General features: G+C 36.9%; 1 protein-coding gene across 1 annotated transcript in view; it reads left to right on the top strand.

Moving 5' to 3' along the window:
* Positions 1 to 21,870, top strand: part of LOC103189902 (latent-transforming growth factor beta-binding protein 2) — a 132,995-nt gene that overhangs the window by 30,916 nt on the left and 80,209 nt on the right. The window contains exons 4-5 of the mRNA XM_042338097.1: positions 16,759 to 16,955; positions 18,865 to 19,035. Coding sequence (XP_042194031.1) covers positions 16,759 to 16,955; positions 18,865 to 19,035 — 368 coding nt within the window. The remainder of the gene's footprint in view (positions 1 to 16,758; positions 16,956 to 18,864; positions 19,036 to 21,870) is intronic.

The following is a 21,870-nucleotide window of genomic DNA, read 5'->3' as shown; positions in this document are numbered from 1 at the left end:
AGTAAGTAGGAACCCAGTTGTTAGTCATTCACGGATCGCTTTTCTGGGGTTAATAATTGCTTTAAAAAAATAATAAATTGGTCACTTCAAACCACGGCTGTTTGTGGGACATTGCTATGCGCAATTGGCTGCCGCGTTTGCCCACAAATATACAGTCAATTCACTTTACAGTATATTCTGTGAAGCGCTTTGGGACGTCTAGAAGATGTGAAAAGCGCTATATCAAATGCAAGGATTGTTATTATTATTTATATGTGACGAGGGAGCTTGATAAGGATAAGTAAAGCTGTGGATGTTGTATATCTGGATTTCAGTAAGGCCTTTGATACAAATTCCTCTTGAGAGGCTGAAAAGACAGTTCCGGGTCAAACAAGATATTTTAGCCATTTTCAGTACTCTAAATATAGGGTCAGGGTCTTGTTATGAAAATGGTTTCTGGACCCAGATGACTGGTGTTACAACAACAACAACACATTACATGTGTATAGTACTTTTCACGTCGGGAGCGTGTCCCAAAGTATTGTGTCCCAATACGCAAACATAATCCAGATCTCTTTGCTCCATTAACATTTAGCTATTGGAATTTAAAGCCCATTGAGGCTTTTCAGTCATCTCTACTACTGTTTACAACAACAATAACAGCAAAATTACATTTATATAGCGCCTGTGGTGACAGTTGCGGAGCCGGGCAATGTTGCGGAGATGGGGGCTGGCAGGTGGAGTGCACAGCCTTGGATGTTTACCTATGCACCGGGTTTGGCTAATCAGTAAACATTGCATCATTGGTTTGATTGCTTAACTTTTAGAATTTAAATTTTATATTTTAAGTAATAATATATTGTCATTCACTGCTTAAAAAATGGCTGTTAAAGTTTTTTCCCAATCACAAAATATCAGCTATTTAACATTTTAAATTAGTAAGGTATATTTTTGTAACTTTAGTTTTAAATTGTTGAAGATGCTGCTTACATTTCTGTAGGAAGTTCTATTGAAGGCAACCAGTGAGAAACTGAATGCTAGGTCAATAGGAATTAAGAAATACATATTTGTAGGATGATGAAATTCCCTAAGAAAATTCAAGTGATTTATGTAGTGTAATCTGTTATAAACTCTCCACTTTCCTGTGATTTCATCATTGATGTTCTTTCTTAAGGGTCGGTAGTTGTAAGATGATAAAATATGATTATTTTTGGGATAGTGGATCATCAACATCCACACGGTTCTGAGCGGATCTGGCAAGCTTGTATATTAGTCATGGAACATCAGTAAACGTTACATGATTTGGCATCAATCTTAGCTGGTTTAAGTAAAGCTCTGGCCTTCTTTAGAGTGCTATATAGAATTCAGATTTTGCAGCAAAGCTGAAGCAAAATGTTCCTTAGAAAGAATACACTTTCAGTTTTATAGTGCATCTCATCGAAAAGTCAAAAAAAGCTTCACAGATTATTATGGTCAAGTAGAATGACCTTTTTGCTGGCAAACATGGAAGCAATTTATGCTAGCAAGGCCGCACAGTAATGAGGTGGTTGATCAATTATTCTGGAGGATGATTGGCCAGACCACTAGGAGAAACTATCTTCTCTTTTTGGATAGTGCTATAGCGGCTTTTAACAACTGAGAATAGACAGATGAGAACTCTGTTTAACATCTCATCTGAAAAACAGCCCTACTGATATTTCAGCACTCTCCCTGTCCTGAACTAGTGTGTCTATCGAGGCTATGAGCTCAAATGTTGGGGTGAAAATGTTTGACCTAGATTGAAGAGTGCCACCCATTGATCCAAACTGATGCATCCGGAGCGATGCAGTCAAATTATGATCAGTGGATCAGAAACAGAGAAAATTCCAACATATTTGGGTGAAGATGTTTTCTTATGTTTGAAATATTTATTTTCTAGAACTTATATGTTCATTTCTTTTTAAAAAAAGGTAAATTTATAATTAAATTTAATTACCCTGACTCTTCTATGCTTTTGGCAATTATATTGTTTTGATAGTATGAGATAATAATAATAATCCTGGCATTTGATACAGCGCCTTATCACGTCTTCGAGACATCTCAAAGCGTTTCACAGAATATACTGTAAAGTGAATTGGTCACAAAAGGATGTGAGAACTTCTACCATAACTGACCTGAGCAATACCAGCAGGCTTGATCCTAAGCAGATAACATTTTCTAAGTTAGCAGTCTAACATTATTGGTATTGCTACTCGGTCAGTTTTTCAAAAAACACACATATATATTTTAAATTCTTTATTAATTTTCTGCTGTTTACTTGGACACAATTCTAGCCCTTTAGCTACTGGTGGCGTGATGGAGTATTTTCATATATTGAGATGATACATACAAGAAATCCCAAGTCTTCTTTGGCCGGGTCTTCGAGAGATTTAAGTCATATTTTTCTCATTGATGGTATCCTAATAGTGTTGCTTTTGTCTTGTAACAGAATTAATGCATCTTGTTTAGATGGGTTTGATGAGATTGTTCTCAGATTTAAACGACTGAGGTGTCAGCCAGTATAATTTGTAGCACTTTTGCTTCTGGGTCAGAAGATTGTAGGTCCAAGTCCCCCATCTATGCTGATATTCCAGTGTAGTGTAGGGGGGAGAGCTGCATTCACAATTAGATTTTAAACTAAGGTCCTATCTCCCTTATTAGGTGGACATTCAGGATCTTATGGTACTACTGTATTTGAAAAGGAGTTTGTCTCAGCGTCTTGGGTAATGATCCTCCAGATAAAATTAGTTGTTCACTTCATAGCTGTTTGTGACAAATTGCTTTATGCAAATTGGCTGCTGTATTCACCTACAAACACATAGTCACTGCACTTTTCTGAAATGTTGTGAAGTGCTTTGAGATCTTCTTGACATTATAGGGGCTATATCGAATGTAGGGATTGTTATTATTAGATGGCTGATAATAAAACAATTTATCTCCTTTTTTCTTTTCCTAGGGCATGTTTCCACATGCATCAATCATCCCCCTAACATCAAAGGCGCTATACTAAATTCAAGGATTATTATTATTATTCTCCAGTACTTCACCTAAATGGCATCTTTCATGTATGAGCCTTGATTGGGTATGTGTCAGCTGGTTATTTAACCGAAGGCACATAACATCCGAACCTGATACTTACATCATTTTGTGTCCATACATGTATACCGCTAGCAGGAATTGTGATGAAGAATCCTATATTTTATATATTTATATATTTTTTTAAATTAATTTTCTTTTTATATAGTTCATTTTAACCCCTCTTCCTCTGTTGCCTTTGCCATCTCCAACATCCCCCCTCACTCTATCCTCCTTGGTGTAATGCACTTCATTCAGGCACTTGCACGTGAAGGTTTGGCTCCATGTGGTGACCCCTTGTTCTATTGAGCGGGAGCCCGAGGATGAAATCTTATAGCCCAGATACTTTGTCTTTACAGCTTCTATTTCACAATGCTATTAGAAGAGCTGCAGAGAAGCAGCTCTGGGGTCATTTTCTCTTGAAAAGGTCTTTCCACATAACCAGGCACAAAAGATGTCCCATGGGGCTGTACAATTGCACAATACATTTGTTCCACATTCCTGATCGAAGAGGTATGTTCCTCATAAAATATTTTCTAAAAACTGTAAACTTGGGGACTCATTTTCTGTTAGATTTTAAGAGAAAATCTAATTTAAACTGAATTTGTTTCTCTCTATGTTAATTATACCTCTGTTTTATTCTCTTTCAAAGTAGTTGGGAAGCAAACTACCTTTAGAATTCTGCTAATCCTGAAGCAGCCACTGGGAGGTGCAGAAAATGACTTGTGGACTAATCGGAACTGTCCCCATTATGGATAAGCAAACAGTGCAGCCAATTGTACATCATGTAAATTTAAATGGACTATTAGTGCTACTAAACCAGGAATATCATACTGTCATTGCAGTAACACATTGTGCCCTCTCTCTCTGCCATTAACTCTCTGAGTCTTGCTCTAACATTCTCTCTATCTTTGCCTTTCTCCCTCTTTCTCTGATTAAGAAATGCCACAAATATAGTCATTGTAGTTAGTTGGTAATTATTGTGATTACAGATCACAATAATTACCAACTAACACCAAAGACTCCTGTGTGTTAGTTGGTAATTGTTTTAGAAATGTTAGGTACAGGTACTGTTTTACTTTATTGTTCCCATATTTTGTATTCAATACGAAATATAATGATCAAGTCACATATTTTGTAGCAAAAAGGCTTTATAAATATATAGCTTTTTGCAGCATTTTTTACTGAACTGACACCTTTATTTAAAATGTCATTCTATTTCACTAGCTAACACAAATAGATTTTTGAAAAAATATTAAGCGCAAAAAGGCACAGTAGATTGAAGTTACCCAGAAATGCCACTGCATGCCTGTTAAAGTTTAGAAAATGGAAACACTATGAGATAGCTATTTTATGGAACTTTCTGAGAAGAAGACAGTTTGAGTGGGTTGCACTATATGATATACCAGTGAAACATCAAAGAATAAACATGACATTACAAAGACTCCAGAGGAGTTAAAGAAAACCTTTCAAATGCAATTACTTTAATCATTTGCACATATAGCTACTGTGTGCAGGCATGGAGACATGTATTTCCTCAAAGAAAATGTAAGCCCTGTAGTTCAAGACCAATAAAGCATTTTGATAGCTCCGGTGGGACTTCTGTTTGAACGGAAACTGCTTTAATTCCTTTCAAAAGATTCTAGGGAGACTTGTTGGGACTCCTTAACATCCTATGCAAGCTATACTTAGTATTATAAAAGAAGAAGAACTAATTTAAAAGTTATGTTTGAAGACTGTCGAGGGTTTCTACCCAAGCTGGGGCTTGGAATCAAGAGGAATGAAAAATAGGGGGAGTGGGGGTGGAAGGTTGGCCAAAGGCACAGTCAAAGAGGAAGATCTTCAGATGAAACTTCAAGGAGACAAGGGAGGTGGATGGGGGGCGGAAGGGGGACAAGGTGGAGGGATTCGGGGATGAAGTTCCAGAGGGTGGGAGCAGAAAAGCGGAAGGCCCGCCTGCCAATGGTGGGGCAGGCAGGGCCGGAGACATGGAGAGGCCAGTGGCTGCCAAGTGGTGGGAGAGCACACGTTGGTGTTAATAGGTCACGAGGTGGGGAAGGGCACAACCATGTAGGGCTTTAAAAATGACAGTGAGGATTTAAACTGGATCCCCTGAGGAATGGGGAGCCAGTGGAGCCGGGTGAGGATGGGAGTGATCGGTTCATGGAGCTTGGCACAGATGTGGGTTTAAAGGATGGTTAACGATTGAACAGGACACCAAGGTTTCGTACTGGTTCCGTGAATAGTGATGCTGTCAGGGCTGAGGTGAGGAGGCGCTGACGAGAGCCAAGCGGAAAGGCCTTTGTCTTGTCAAAGTTCAACTGGAGAAATACCTCATAGCTGCTTGTGCATAATTGGCTTGGCTTTTTTATTATTGTGAGATACAGGTATTCTGCATTGTGCATTTCCCATAATATAGTTTAGACATTATTCTAAGATAAGTTTCTGTGCATAAATTGTCCGCCGTCTTCACCTACAAAATACACAGTCACTACACTTTACAGTTAATCCTATGAAGTGCTTTGAGACATTCTACCTATGTGGAAAGTACTATATCAAATGCAAGGATTATAATTGTGATTACATCCTTGGCTTTGTACTTTGTAAGTGGTGCCAGTCCAAATGCTGCTTCTCATATTAGTGCTGACAAGTAATGAATTTTAAATAGTAAGGAGATGTTTTTATTTATATTTTTTTTCATCCACCCATTCTTCTGCTCACAACCAGGACCAGACATTTTTTTCCCATCAATGTCATTGAAACAATTTACATTTTAAACATATTGTCAGACATAGAAACTGAACTGGGACTCAATTACTCACTTCTTACTAGATCTAATTAAGGTGAAATAGCAGACTGCTTTTAGTCTAATTGTAACAGCTTTATTTAATGAAAAAAGTAGTCTTCAATAAAATATTCCTATAGTTAATATTTTGTATTGTAATTGGTTATAGGTGGTCCATTGCGAGTAGTCCACACTAACTGGGATACACTGAGTTAAGCTGTTTGGATCTTCCTAATGTAATTGATACCCCACTTAATCCCCTTGATAAACAAGATTGCAAGAGAAAGGTTGGGAGGATGTGATGTGGCAGCTGCCAGTGGCTTGTTATGAACGCTACATTTTTTTAATTTTAAATGCAAGGCAACAATGAGAGAAACTGAGGAGAAAACTACCAAGTCTCAACATATTGACCAGGTGACCTGATCCTGTAAAATTGTTTGTCTTGTTATCATCCAGAAATGGTTTTAAGATTCAGCTGGTGTTTCCTATGACTTCCAGCAGTCCCCTACTTATTAATTTTTAAAAAAACTGACTCTTAAGGAAAACTCAAGTAACACGCTCGCAGATTTTAGGAAAAACCAAAAATGCACAACAAAGATTGATCAGTGCCTTGGGATGTCCACCTGATGTGAAAGGTGCTAAATAAGTACAATTTGTTGTTGATGATGATGATGGCAGAGCATGTTACCTAGGCTTAACAAACTGTTCCTAGACCTAGCACATTTGCTGATTTTACTGCAATAGCAAAGTCTGAATGATTTCCTTGATCTGTAGAATTAATGTCTCTTTTAAATATCCGTACTATCAAGACTGCAGCAATGTTCCACAAACAGCCATGGAGTGAGTGAACATTTTTTTATATTACAGTATATACATCCTGTCAAATGAATGATATGAGTACTTGAATCACAAAAGTAAAAGAGGAAACACTGAGACAGTATTTTTTGGAACCAAGTCATTTAAGGACAAATCCAAGTAAATGTGTCCAGTTCAATAGTCCAGGTCACAGCTGTCTTTAAGGAATGTTGTTTAAAGGGGAAAAAGATCAGTTTGACAACAAATCCAAACTATAAGCTCAAAGAATGATCTTTCACTGTGTTCTGATGGCACCAATCTACATGTATGGTCAGTTGGCCGATATCATACTACTATTGCTGTTTATAAGAAAATGTCAGCAGTCATAATAAAAATTATAACTGAGTGACTTGATATTTTTATATATTCATATTGATTCCATTGTATTACATATCCTTTGTCATATTTCATTATGAAGGTGCATATTTTCATGTTTATTGCACAATATAACTTAGCCACATTAAATAAATGAAAGGTTCATGACAGGAATGTATGAATGCATAATAGCTACAACAATAGGAGACTATGTTTAAAATCACATTTCTTCCTGAGCTTGCTTTGAGGAAAAGACTTTCCAGTCTCTGCGCTGGTTACCTGAGTGAGGAAGTGATTCTCCACCATCTATTCTGACCCTCTTTGAGTTCAACTAAGGATCAATATTTCTTGCATCCTCTCTGCCTGTGAGTGGATGCACGAGGCTAGCTGGAGCAAACTAATACACCTTACTGGATGTCTGCATTTCTAAAATCCCATGAGACTAAAGGGAATTTGGTGTTTGCCATGTTGGCATGGCTTGCAGGTATTTACACAAGGAAACAGACCACGGCTCCTCTTTTCCAGCATTAACGTTGGTTCCATTTGCTCTGTGAATATACTCGGGGTTTGTCAACAAGGACAAAAAAAATGTTACTGCCATTTGAAATATTTGTTGTGAATTGCTTTGCTTATAATTTAATTTTCTGTCCATAATGCAATTTATTTATAATATAATTTTCATTACTATTATAAATGCACATGAAATTCACTGTAATTAGTAGTAGTAGAATAACTCAGTTGTACAATGGTGATTTTTGTAAAAAGCAAGATAAAATAAATATTGTTTAAAATCATAAAATAGCATGATTTAATGGAAAGTAAGGTGTCAAATCATACAACTTCTTATTTCAAAAACTACAAACTCACATGTTCCCCATCTGGAGTTGATTCTATGTATACATAATTTTCTTCAGTTTCTCAAAGTAGACAGAGGCCTTATCTTAAGTTTTGGTATTGATCTGATTTCCATTTTTTGGAATCGAAGAGGATACCTTTTCAGTAAATGCATCATAAAACTTGCATTTATAATTGACATATCTTTCAAATGTACTTTGGGTCAGTTTTTTTGGAAACTAAAGTATCTTCTAAAGAAATATAAGAAATAATTCCCAAACTAATTTTATTTTAAAAAAATGATTCTTGATTTGACGATTGTATATAGGCTGTGAAAAATATTAATTTCCTGTCATGGATTAATTGTGACAGATAAGCAGTGATACATATTTCTATGCTTTTGTTGCCATTATTCCTTATGAGGATATTATAATATTGGAATTTGATTTCAATAACTTTCACTCTGTGCTAGAGGAGAATGAAATTTAAAAGTTTTGATTTTTTGGCAATTTTTAGAGTTTCTGTTTATTTAAAGATTCATTCAGTTTACATTGCATCTCTGCAGTGCCCTGCTGTCAAAACAATGCTATGCTCAAGCCTCCTGCTACGGTAATTAAATAAGTGTGCCTTGATCACAGCCAGTTAAACATCAGAGCTTTGTTCAGACAAGAGGAAGTAGCTCAGTGGGGGGTTGGGTAGAATAAAGCTGTAGTAGTGATATACAGCTTGTTTCCTATAAGACTTGCATGTCAGGATCTTTTTTAACCTTTTCACTGTTCGATAATCACTGGAGTGTGATTATCTTCTCTTCTGCTGTGCTACTGCCATTTATCTACATCAATGATTTGTTTAATCTTTTATCCTGATGATGTTTCATATTTTAATCCTAAATCTTGAAAATTATCCTCTTTTCCTTGTGTAAATGCCTTCAGGTTATTGTTTTGCAAGGCTAAATAAATACATATTTATTTCATGAGACTTTAGAGTTGCAAACATCCAGTCAGGTACCAATGATTTCTCTTCACCCTCTGGTTAACCCCCAAACACCACTCAAACAGGATGCTGCCATTGCTGGCTCCTTGGTTGACGTACCCACCAGATGGTGTGTTGGGAGAGTTACTTCTTAATTCTGATAAGATGACTGAGAATGGAAAAAAAATCTCTAAGTAAGCTCAAAACTTTCCATGACTTGGAGCTGCCTTGTATTTATCATTTTCCTAAGGATATGACTGACCTAAAGTCCATAATTTGAAATGTTATTCTTGCCATTTGATTTTATGTTGAGTTGTTTTCAGCAAACTACATTTCAATTGTGCTTCAGTAGGTGAAGTTACGGTGCTGGCTTTCAGACTTCAATTGTGAATTTCTGTCAATCACAAACACTAAACCTAGAGTTGAAATTGAAGGTTAGTAGGAGTCAGTACAAAAACCTTGTCATTATTTTCTCAAGAAAGAGAATAGCATTTTACTTTAGTGATAGGCATCTGGAACAACCTTCCATCACATGTGGTAGAACAAAGCACTACAAAGTGTTTCAAAAAAGGAACAAGACAAGTTCCTGTCAGCTGAAAGGATTTCGTGTTATTAGATTTAGAGGTAGATGTATCAAGAAAATATTGGGCAACATTCGATATTTGGACTATATAACCATTGGTGCACAATCTTAAATACCTTTAAACTTGAAAAGGAAACAACCTTTGTTGTTACTCAAGAGGTATGGAGTCCTGTAGCTCAGTTAGAGCACTCGCCTCGCAAGCGAGAGACTTGGGTTCGATTCCCGGCAGGGCGAAATGTTGGGCAAGTTTCCTTACTCCACACACTTCTGTTTACCCAGCAGTAAATAGGAACCTGGTTGTTAGTCAATTGGCAGATTGCTTTACCGGGAATAATAATACTAAAAAAAATAATAATTTGGTCTATCAATTCACGACTGTCTGTGGGACTCTGCTGTGCGCAATTGGCTGCCGTGTTTCAGCCACATAGCATGCAGTCAATTCACATTACAGTATATTCTGTGAAGCACTTTGAGACGTCTAGAAGAGTGAAAAGCGCTATATGAAGTGCAAGACTATTATTATTGCCACCTGGCAGGTCATAGTTTAATCTGATTATTTAATAATAAAACATACAATTGACATGGTAAGCCATTCGCATCATTGAAACATCTCATAGCATTTACTGTACAACCCAGTGACTGTGTATTTTTGTAGACAAATATAGCTACCAATTTTCACGCAGCAGTGTCACAAACAGCAAAAAAACTGAATGAGGGATGTGGTCAGAGTCAGGACAAATGGCCTTCAATTTTGAATAATGTCATATTGTCTGCTCAGACCTTTGTTTTATATTTCATCTGAAGTACAGCACCTTGCACTTGCAGCATTTCCCCCAGCCTACACTGCAGTGGAATACCAACCTCGATGATGAGTTCAAAGGCCTAAGTTAGGACTTGATCTCACAGTTTTCTGTCTCAGAAGCGAGAGTGCTACCAACTGATATCTAAATAAGAAATGTGGTAAACTTTATTTATCACTGTTAACATTGGTCCAGGTTTATTTTCCCTATTCCTCTACCTTTTGTAACTTGCGTATATTATGTTTAAAATACCAGATTACAAGGTCAGAGTTCAAAACTGCACAATTGGGTTCAGATTGCATTAATTGACATTAAGTGAGTTTGATGTTGATCTTTCCTATTTTGCTAAATCTTGCCACTGTTTTAAAATATACAAAATACACATATCTTTTAGAGTGAATCATATGAAATGGTTTGACATGATAAGGCACTATATCAGATGCAAGGGTTTATTTTTCTTTCTTTCTTTCTTTCTTTCTTTCTTTCTTTCTTTCTTTCTTTCTTTCTTTCTTTCTTTCTTTCTTTCTTTCTTTCTTTCTTTCTTTCTTTCTTTCTTTCTTTCTTTCTTTCTTTCTTTCTTTCTTTCTACCCACCCACCCACCTACCTACCTACCTAAGGTATCTCTAATAATAATAATCCTTGCATTCCATTTGGTGTAGATTATTTTGGATTAATGCACCTCAAACCATCCATTGTGCTGCATTTATGATAACTTCAATTGGTTCTGAGGCCATATTCAGTTGAATACAATTATGATAACAATGACCAGAATTAACTCACTACAGGTATACTTCAGTTTTTAGAGGTCTTATACACTATTTGTCCCATATACAATTGAAATCCTTACAGCAAAATATATTTCTGGACTAAAACTCACAGAATTAATTAGAATTCATAGAATATATCTTAATATGTGAGTACTTGGGTTAGTTTAGGAACATCTGTTCCCAGAAGAAATGTTAATGGTTATATAATAATCTGATTTGAAATCTGGTGCAAATAAATGTTCCTTTAATTATTTTCATTTGTTTTGGTGAAAACAAAATATATATTTTTAAATCCTGTATTTGCCACATGAATCAGACTTGGAGCAGATTAAGGGACAATGTGATAGTTATTGTTCCAAAAGTACATTTTGTACTGACAGTTATTTTCAAAATTATGATATTGCTCAACCAAACCTGTGGAGAAATACTGGGCATCAATGTAGAATTGCAGAGCAACAAATATTTTACGATGAGAAATAGCAATTACAATGGCACTAACTATTGTTATAATGGCACAAACTGGTATTTGTTTTGAGAACCTTTTTTCTGATCAATTTTTCCTTATGTTAATACTGTTGTTAAACATCATTGCAATTGGCAGTTTAGGTTGAGTTACATAAACTTTAGGTTGAGGGAACTTTATTGGAAACTAAATATAAATGAACTTTACCGAAAAAAGAAATAGAATTTTTTTTGCATTTAATTTATGTAAAATTTTGTGTTTGCTAATTACTAGAACAGTACCTCAATTTCTCCAGATTGACTTGGCTATTCCTCTGTGTAGATTTACTCAACATGCTAAATTTTCCATCAGTGGCCTAAACAGTATTATAATGTAATATATGTATGACAGTTAATTTGTCACACAGTTTTTGCATTGCACTCTGCCAAAATCAAACTAAAATGAGACATAATCAACATAAACTCAGTCTTAGTGTAGTGAATAGAGAGGTAATCAACAATATACATACATTTTTCAATGTAGATTTTCAATATGTGTTTGTTAAAATTGGAATGAACTCCTTGCAAAGAAAATTGTCCATGTTACTTTCCATTTTATGACACAGCTTAGATTTCTCCTGATAGTCAATTAAAATGAGTGCAATTACCTTGGATTTATTAGTTTGTTATCTTTTACACTTGGGAGTTTGTGCCAAGGAATGACGAACTGAAGTCCATCTATCAGTAATAATCTTGGATCATTTGAATCCCAGAGGATGTCTAGACATTTCGTCAAGGTCAATTGTCAGGAAAATGTTTAAAGCTTTTTATTTATTGCTTGTTGTCTGATTAAATATAAATCGGTATTTGTGTGTCTAAGTTTACTGTTCCTTTGCAAAGAACAAATAGAAGAGATTCCACAAAATGTTGAGTTTGATTTTCTTTAAGGAAGCAACATTTGCTCGCAGAGTGAGCTATTGCCTCCAGTCACCTCCCCGGCTCAGCATTGTGCTCTGGGCTGCCGTGCGTGAAGGGTGCTATATTAATGCAAGTTGCGTGTGTATTGGGTATTATTTCCAATTTCCGATTGGATGTGAACAGGAAACTGCACTTCTGTGAACTCTGGTTTGATTATTCTGTGTTTCAGGAGGCTGCAAGTCAACTTTTTATAAAATGGTTATAAAGCAGTAGGATACATAGTGGAGTGAGGATGGTATTGTATTCATTATATGAATGAAAACTTCAATCAACAGCTCATGTGCCTCCTATGGAGTTGCTGTTTTTCAGAGATGTCTGTGAACCAAACCACTATAATGCATTCAAACCACTAAATATTTGCATTTTTCATATTCACAGACAGTTCACTTCTTCTTTCTCAAAACTCCAACCTTTCTTCCTTGCATGGGAACCAGATGGTATTCCTTAACCTGCGCATTGTAAAATAGCAAGTGAGTACAATCTTGTGGGGAATAAATCATTTAAGTACCTTAATAAGAACTGATTTTTTTAAAGCTAAGTTTTAACCGGCTGCTGTGCCATAGCAAATACAGTAAATCCTCAGCAGAGGCTAAAGTTGATAAAATATACACACAGACAGTCCATGAACACATGTAAAGAGATCAAATATGCAGATACCATTGATGTTGCCCAGATGTTCTGTAAGGAGATTGTCTTGCCACAACCACAACCATTTAATCATGTTGATGCTGCCTGAAAGGAATGACGCCAAGGCTCCAAAAACGAGTCGAGTAATTGAAAATATTTTTAATATGAGGTCTTTAAAAATTGAATTCATTTGCAAATTTGCAACTGATAGCATTAACCCATAGGTATACTCTAAGGATTGTTTTACAATACAATTGCACTTATAAATTGCCTTTCATGTCAGGAGGACGTCCCAAAGTGCTTGACAATTCTGGCTGGACACGGGTTTCTTCTCATTCAGCTCCTGTTAACCCTCAAGCCAAAGCCCTAACTTGATCTTAATGTACAGGCAGTGGGAAAGCTTGCTAGACAGTGCTTCCAATGGCATGCTATGTGGTTTCAGCTGGTTAAACTCCTTAATGCACACTGTGGGGTCCTCAAGGCTTGGCTTTTCACAGTCTGTGCCTAATACTCTGTGGAATTAGGTAAGCAGGATGTATTCCCCCCCTCCTGAGAGAGAATGTGCGTTCCATTCCAATACACAAAAATTTCCATGTTTAGGTGGGAAGCATGGAACTGGCAATTTGTTTTGGGATACTCTTAACCATGTTGTTGGATTTCTGCATTTGTCAGACACCCTGCTGACCAACATTCTGTGAATTTGAAATGTTTGTACTATGGCCAGCCATATCATAAAAGACTTGCCTGAAGTTTCATGACTACCTCCAGAATAATGGTGGCCGCCACTTTGAAGCAGTTCTTTTGGGGACTGCCTCAACTTGTCTGTTTCATATTTGTTTCCTCATTTTCATCACGTCTTTCTGTTCCAAATAAGAGTTAATGTACTCCAGACATGTTCCTGAGGCCAAAAATCGGGTTGTGGTCATTATTGTCCATATAGTAGACAATTCCAGAGCTTCATTCAGATTGACTGTTCTATTGCCATTTAATTCAAACCCTTCCAAAGCCCACCATTTACATGCCAGAATTGAGTGGCATTAGCATTTCCATGTAAAAATGTTCACTTTAACTTAGAATCCTTGAAACTCTTTCAGGGTATATGCACTGGAATTTAGACTGCAGTTTGTAAATTTATTTGGCCAGACAAGGGATTCTGAGACAAATCAAATGTTATTTTATAGTCTGTAGAAACATTGAATCTAACCCTTGATGGATTACTATTTAAATAAAAATATTGGAAAAACATGCAACTTGTTTTCTGCCCACCATGATTTTCTGGAGCCATTTAAGTATACAATCTGAAGTATTTCAAGTTAAGACTGGGCTAGTGCCTTTGAAGTGAACCAGAGTATGGCACTGCAGTATGATGAGAAAGAGAATGTGCCTCTGATGTTATACATTGTTGATTTTCAGGACATGAGCATACAATTTTGAGAAAGTGCCACACAGAGGCTAGTCATTTCCTCAAAGGGCAAGATAATGTCATTTAAGTCATCATTATTCTGCTATGATATACATACTAGCAATTCATTTATCATTGCTTTGCGGGTTCCTGGAAGTAGATTGCCCTCCTGTCCAGTTATCTAAGTGCAACAAAGAATGATATCAGCATAGTAGGATATGCCAATATCAAAAGAGTTGTCCAGGTCTGGTAGGAATTGAATGGGCTTCTAGGTGATCTCAGGCTGGGAGATCACGTTCATGCTTATCAGACTTATTTTATAAATGCTTAGGAAAAGATTTTCTTCTTTCTGTGACACTTTTCTATTCTGTGAATTTTTCTATTCATGAATCTAGGTTTGTTGAAAACACAAATAAAATTATCAACCGTTGAAAATATAGAAAATAAGTTTCGTCCAATTGGAATGTTAAGAGCTGTTTACAAGTGTACATAATTCTCTCCTTATTGTATTTAAGATTATGGACAATTCTATATAATGTATCCTCTTTACATTTTCAGAAGTCTTATTACAAATTTTCTGAACTCAACAACAACACAATTACATTTATAGAGCGCCTTTCACGTCGGGAGGACTTCCCAAAGTGTTGGACAGTCAGGGGTCAGGACCCGAGCATAGGGGAGGGGTGGGGTAAAGGTGGGGTAGGGGTGAGGGGTGGGCTGGGGGGAGGGGTGGGGTAGGGGGAGGGGTGGTGTGGTGTGGGGGTGAGGGAAGGTAGAGAGATGGGAGGGAGACCAAAGGCACAATCAAAGAGGAAGGTCTTGAGACCGGGCCTGAAGGAGGCAAGGGAGGAAGCGAGATGAAGGGACTGTGGGATGAAGTTCCAGAGTGTGGGGGCAGAGAGGCTGAAAGCCCGGCCACTGATGGTAGGGCGGGTCGGGCAGGAGATGCGGAGCAGGCCAGAGCCCTCTGAATGGAGGAAGTCAGCAGGTCAGAGAGGTAGGAGGGGGCAAGACCATGGATGAGCATCTTGAACTCGATCTTCTGGGGGATGGGGAGCCAGTGGAGTCGGGCGAGGGTGGGAGTGATGGGGTCACGGAGCCTGGTGCGCGAGAGTGCACGAGCTGCAGAGTTTTGGATGATCTGCAGCTTGTGAAGGGAAGAGTTAGGAAGGCCATGAGGAGGGAATTTCCGTAATCGAGCCTTGATGTGAACTCGAGTAAGATCTTTCAAGAGAAAACCGTTGGCACACACACACACCACACACACACACATACAGATACACACATACAAAATTCAAATTGTGCATCATGTATCAAATTTTTCAAGTCGTTCAAGAGTTTCTGTTATTCTCTTATTAAAATATTGAGGCTGAGTTGCAAAATTGAATGATACATGACATGAACCTGGAAATTATAGACCAATTGGCATACCATCTGCATGAGGGAGGAAAATGTTTCAGAGCATTATCCAGGATGCGATCAATACTGATCTAAAAAGCATGGAAACCATAAAGAATAATCAACAAGAATTTAGAGGGGCATGTGTTACTAATTTGCTGAGATCTTTGAAGAGGTAATTAAACTAGTGGATAAAGGGATATCTAATGGGTTTAATCAGTTGATAAAGTTCCACATGTGAGAATTTTCATCAAGATTAAAATTCATGGAATTATTGTCAGATTATTTGGCCTAGATTAAAGGATGTCTTGGACAATAAGACGCAGAAGGTAATGCTATAATGAATGCCAATAAAGCTCTAGATAGTGTAATTCTACACTATTAAACTGTAATGGTTCCTATAATAAAATAATAATACTTTTAATGCATCACCTTTCTTATCAGGATGATGTCTTGAAGCGCTTCCCAGAATTTACTGTAATGTGTAGTGACCGTGTATTTAGTTGACAAACGCAGCAGCCAATTCACGTACAGCAATGAACCACAGAAAACCATGAAGTAAATGACCAATTTTATTTGGGTATTGATGGATTTTGGTGGGAGGATGGAGCCCTGAATTGATTTTAGTTTGCGTCAATACACCTGGAAGCCCATCCACCAGCACAGGGTCTGTATGAAATCGCTTCAGAACAATGGACAGCTCCTCTTTTGGTCAAACAAAATTACATTTGTAAGGCGCTTTTCACGTGGGGAGGACGTCCCAACATATATATATATGTCCATTATTAATCATTGCTCTGATGCTGAATCATCAAACTTTCTAACTTTTAGGTTATCCATGGAGAAGTAAACAGGTGATTATTGTTTTAAAATTGTTTTTTTCTGTAGAGTTTGAATTTTATTTCTGAAACTTTGTTTCTTTCAACAGAACACAAAGTAGAAGTAGACAGCAAACCAATTCTCAGCAACTTCTGGGCACATCACGAACTGTAAAACACGTATCAAATAGGAATGGACTTCTGTTGTCTAATGCATTACCTAATGCCAATACCCAAACACAAAGTAACAACCGCTTTACCGCAAATGGACAAAGGTCAACCAACTATCATAATGCACAAGCACGAGGTAAGTATGTTGTCATACCATTTGCCTTTATAATAGATGTGTATTGATTCTACCTATTAACATGATTCCATTATATAATTTTTTATATTGCCTCATTGACCAACTCTTAATTGGTAGAATTAAACCAGGAAGATTATAAAATTAGATTTGAGAATGCACACATTGACATTGGGGGTGTAAAAAGGAACAAAGTGGAAATCTTAACTTTTGCAACAAATCTCGGACCTTAAAAGGTAAGAAAGCAAAATACCAGCCATTAAACATTTTAAAGATTATTGCTGACATATAAACGTTGCTGAACATCTTATAAAGCCTTCTTTAGAAATATGAAAACCCAAGGAAAACAAATGGTTAACAAACCAATGTAACCTCATAATTCATTACATTTTCAGCTTATTGTTTATACAGCTTTTCAGCAGTGAACAAGGTTACTACCATTGGCCTTTCTAGATTTTTTTTATTGTAAACAAAGGCTGACACTGGTATGTGCATTGTAGGAACTGCACAGGAATGGCTGAAAGTAGTCAAAGAGGAAGGTCTTTGGAGGAGGCAAAGAAAGGGATGAGTCAAAGGGACTCCGGGATGGAATTCCAGAAGGTGGTGGTAGATATACTGAAAGCCTGACCGATGATGTTGGTTTGCATCTGCCCAAACCTCTCCAGCGCCTCCTCCATACAACTATGTTTCATGTTAGACATTATGTACTGCTGATAGTGAATTTAGTTATGAGGGCATCATAATTCAAAATGCCGTTATCTTATCCTGAAGCCTGGTCGTCTTTAAATGAGTAGAGTGAGTTGCGATTTGAGGCTCGCTATCAACCAGCACTAAATCAATATTACAAATGTAACTTATGCTGTTGTTGCAATGTCTGGATCAAAGCTGTTTTGCTGCTGGCAGTGCAGTGATTCAGAGCAGAAAACTGGGTTTATGCTGTCTGTTCCACATCATTGTACATTGGGCTGGAAACAAAACATCCAGTTTTGCCATTCTGAACATGCCTTCCAGCGTGCACAGGAGGTCAGAATTGGGTCTGTCTTTCAAAATTAGTAAGGATTGTGTCACATGATCAATTCTTTAATGATATTAAAAATGCTCCTTTTAAAGTTTCAAAAGAAAACTGCAGAGTGAACCTCGGAGAATTGGCAGAGTGGATCCACCTGATCCAGAGGCCATCAGGAGCATGGAGCCAAACTGATTTGTGTTGTAAGAACTGTACATTTGTGAATACTGTATATTTGACCATTACTCAGTGTAGAAACAGGATGAGAGATTGTGATCAAAAATAGAAAGCCCGAAAGCTCTCGGGGGGACACTACCCTGCGTGAAGGGCGCTGTATAACTGCAAGTTGCTGCTGTTGTTGAAAGAGAATAGGTACCTGGAAAATATTGTGGAACTAAGAGTTGGGAAGGGTAAGGTCGATTTATTTGTCAGTCTACATTCCACTTGACATCAAATAAATCATAGCAGCTGAGCTGAAACATTCTGAGGGAATTTGTTTTTGTGCCACAGCTTTCTCCTGTGGAACTTGGAATTGCTTCTGAGCCCTTCAGTTAATTCACTCCTATCGTCGTTAATTGAACTTCCTCAGGTAGTGTGATTGTTATCTAGAAATGTTGTCTTTTAGTGCGTTGCCTTTCCTTGTTTTGGTACAAATTGACAGTGTGCCCACTATTACTTAAATTCCACACGCACCTACACCTCTGCCTTATGATAACAACTTGGGAGTCCAGATATAGCTGGATGCTCTCCACACAATCCTTGGTCCTGAGTGATGTTTGTCCGCTACTTTGCTCAATTGTTGTGGCACAAAACATCTTTCCATTTAGTTCCAATTCTCAGGATCCAGAACAATGATGATTTTGAAACTCATACTTGTTTGTTTATTTGCTGAATTCTTTCTTGCAGGAGCAAATCTCACAACCAGTGTTGAAAGAATCAAAATTGTTTTCACACCAACTATTTGCAAACGGAACTGTAAAAACGGGAAATGCTACAATAACTGTAAGAAAGGTAACCCTACCACCCTTTACAGTGAGAATGGATATGGTCCTGTGTCAAAATCTGGATTTCGAATCTGTAAGTAAATTTACCATTGCTTTTTTTAATAAAAATTGCCTATGTGTTTTGTTAATCAAGTTTGTTATTTTTTATATTTTGAAAATTATGAGATATTAGGGAAGGCGTAATACCTGTGACCCACCACATTTTCCAAGGTTTAAATCACGCTGGAACATGACCTGAGTCCTAGAGTCTCTTTAATGTACTTGATTATCAACAGATAAATACTGAAGTACTTTTGTTTGAAATAGCTCATATTAAACCATTTATTTTACTCTCTTAGTTAGTGAACTCAAGAAATTTTTTTACAGAATTGCGTAATGTCCATTTTTTGAAAATGTGACCTCTAACTAGTCAGTGAACATTTCAGAATGTTAGAATCTATTGAGACCATAAATTATAAACATCTAAGTGATATCTGAGGGAACACATTGATATAAAATCAAAATTATCAATAAATAACAAAAGTAAAATCTATTATTTTCAAAATTGTGAATTGTTAAAAATGATCACTATTTTGAGTAATGAATTTAACGGCATTTGTAAAACTAATGAATTATGAATGTGTGTCTGCCTGCATACAATTGTGCTTACCTGTAGTGGAAGTGGTGGGGATGAAAATGGTGTGGTTATCAACATTGTTGAAATGCAGAATAACATAGCTTACAATGAAATAGCTTAAACATTTGCTTGTTGGATAGCAAATGACCAACTAGGGACTGTCCTCTTGGTTGGGAAGTAATTGGGGTCTCCTTGAAGCTGAAGCTGGCTCTAAGGTGATGGAGGGACGTACTTAGCAATGGTATGTCAGAATTTAGTGAATGCTTATTAGTGGCCTTAGTAGCGAGGTGGGATTCTGTATTCCGGGGTACTGCTATTAACAGACCAGCCATCCTGATTTGGAGGGACAGACACTTGTCTCTTGTTACCCTGCAACCCGAAGCCGTAACAGGTCGAGTGGTGCTAGCTGGATAAGCAACAGATAGTGTTGTCAATGGCAAGCTATGTGGTTTTGGTTAGTTATATTTCAGCAGTACCCCAAAGCACACTCTGTGGTCCCCAAACCTTGCCAGACTGAATACTCTCTGGAATTAGGGTAAAGTAGAGAGTTGACGCTCTGATTCAGAATAAAACAAATTGATTGTTATTAAAATACTCAGCTATTTATTATATTCAGCTATAAAAACTATATATTGTTGCAATTTTTATACATTGCTTTACATTTTTATACAAAATTAATTTCAAAATTAAACATCAAGTTGTAATATTTCTGTATTTAGCATACAGGGACCAAGGCAAATAAATAAATATTCAAAGTTTAACGGTTTCTTGATCACCACAATTGTTTAAGTAAAATTGTAGTACTATTAGAAAAGTAAAAACATAATAAATTATAAAAATTGGGAGTAAGATTTTATCATTTTGCAGAGGAACAGATCACTATTACAAACGTAAGGGAATACATATTTGCAGGACCCTATGTGAGGGAAAAACATTCTGGCACAGAGTGTTGTAATGAACGGTGCTTTAGTGCAGACTAAACATTGTGTGAAACTTCCAGAGTTATAAGATGGAGGTTGACATAAATGTCCAATTTGGAATATGGCACCTGCTTGATTTGTATGTTTTTATTGTTAGAGAAATTAAGTCATGATCATGTGTTCCTATTCGTTATGATGTTTTTTTTAAATTAAAAAGATTTTCATGATACATCTGTGCCAAGGTACTTGTTTTATTTTAATTGTGGGGGGAAACAGGGGTACATAAATTCCTCATTTGGCATTCCTACACAGTTTGTGAGCCATTTTTCATTGTTACATCATCTTTTCATTTCCTTGTGTAAATTTATGTTGAAATTCCAAACATTTGGTCTGTTTTGCCAGGTTGTTTTAAGCATTAAAGTGGCAGACAGTAAGAAGTTCATTGTGTCTGAAAGTAAGGGTAATGCAGACAGACTGGTGTTTCTTTTATTGAGAAATTAGATCATGTTAACCCCCAACTTACCAGTACAAAGGGTACATTTCATACTTTACAACCAAGTAATCCTTTGTGGTTTTGGCTTCTGTTATTGAGGACATATACTCACCTTGAAATCTCATTAATAAATAAGACAGGCTTATCAAGCATTAACAGATCTTTGATTAATAATAATAATCCTTACATTTGGCATATTGCCTTTCATGTCAGGAAGATGTCTCAAAGCACTTTGCAGGATATACTGTAAAGTGAAGTGACTGTTTTTGTGGGTGAATATTGTGGATTTGCCTGGCAATCGAAACCCAGGGAGACAATTTACCTCCCCCTCAATCCCTGAAGATTAATTTAGCATGAAAAGTCAACACACATTTGTAGTATATCACTGAAGTTGTAAAGAGTAGGAGAGAAAACAAGTAAAACTTGGATTTTTAATGTCTGTAGATTGTAGAAGGCAGGAAAAATTAATAGAGTTAAGGAGTTCTGAAGTTTGAACTTCCTGGGAATGAATGAGTTTGAATAGGGGACATAAGGGGACAGTCCAGGCACTGGAGACGGTGCAGAGGAGAGCGACAAGAATGAGCTACAATACTAATAATGCTTGCATTTGATATAGCGCCTTATCACGTTGTTGAGATGTGATTGTCAGCGCTTTACAGAATATACTGTAAAGTGGATTGACTGTGTATTGTGTCAGTGAAACGTAGCAGCCCAATTGCGCACAGAGTGACCCACAAACAGTTGTGGGTTGGTTACAATACATATGTTTTTATTTTACTTTTTCAAATTGCAATTAGGATTTCAAACATAAATTCGTGCTAGGGTATATATATTCTGTTCAGCTTGATTTGCTTTATAATCTTACATAGAAGGGCGAAA

The sequence above is a fragment of the Callorhinchus milii genome, unplaced genomic scaffold, assembly GCF_018977255.1.
Source record: "Callorhinchus milii isolate IMCB2004 unplaced genomic scaffold, IMCB_Cmil_1.0 Scaffold9, whole genome shotgun sequence".
Lineage (NCBI taxonomy): Eukaryota > Metazoa > Chordata > Chondrichthyes > Chimaeriformes > Callorhinchidae > Callorhinchus > Callorhinchus milii.
Note: the sequence above shows the minus strand (reverse complement) of the source record. Positions and strands in the feature narration are given on the sequence as shown.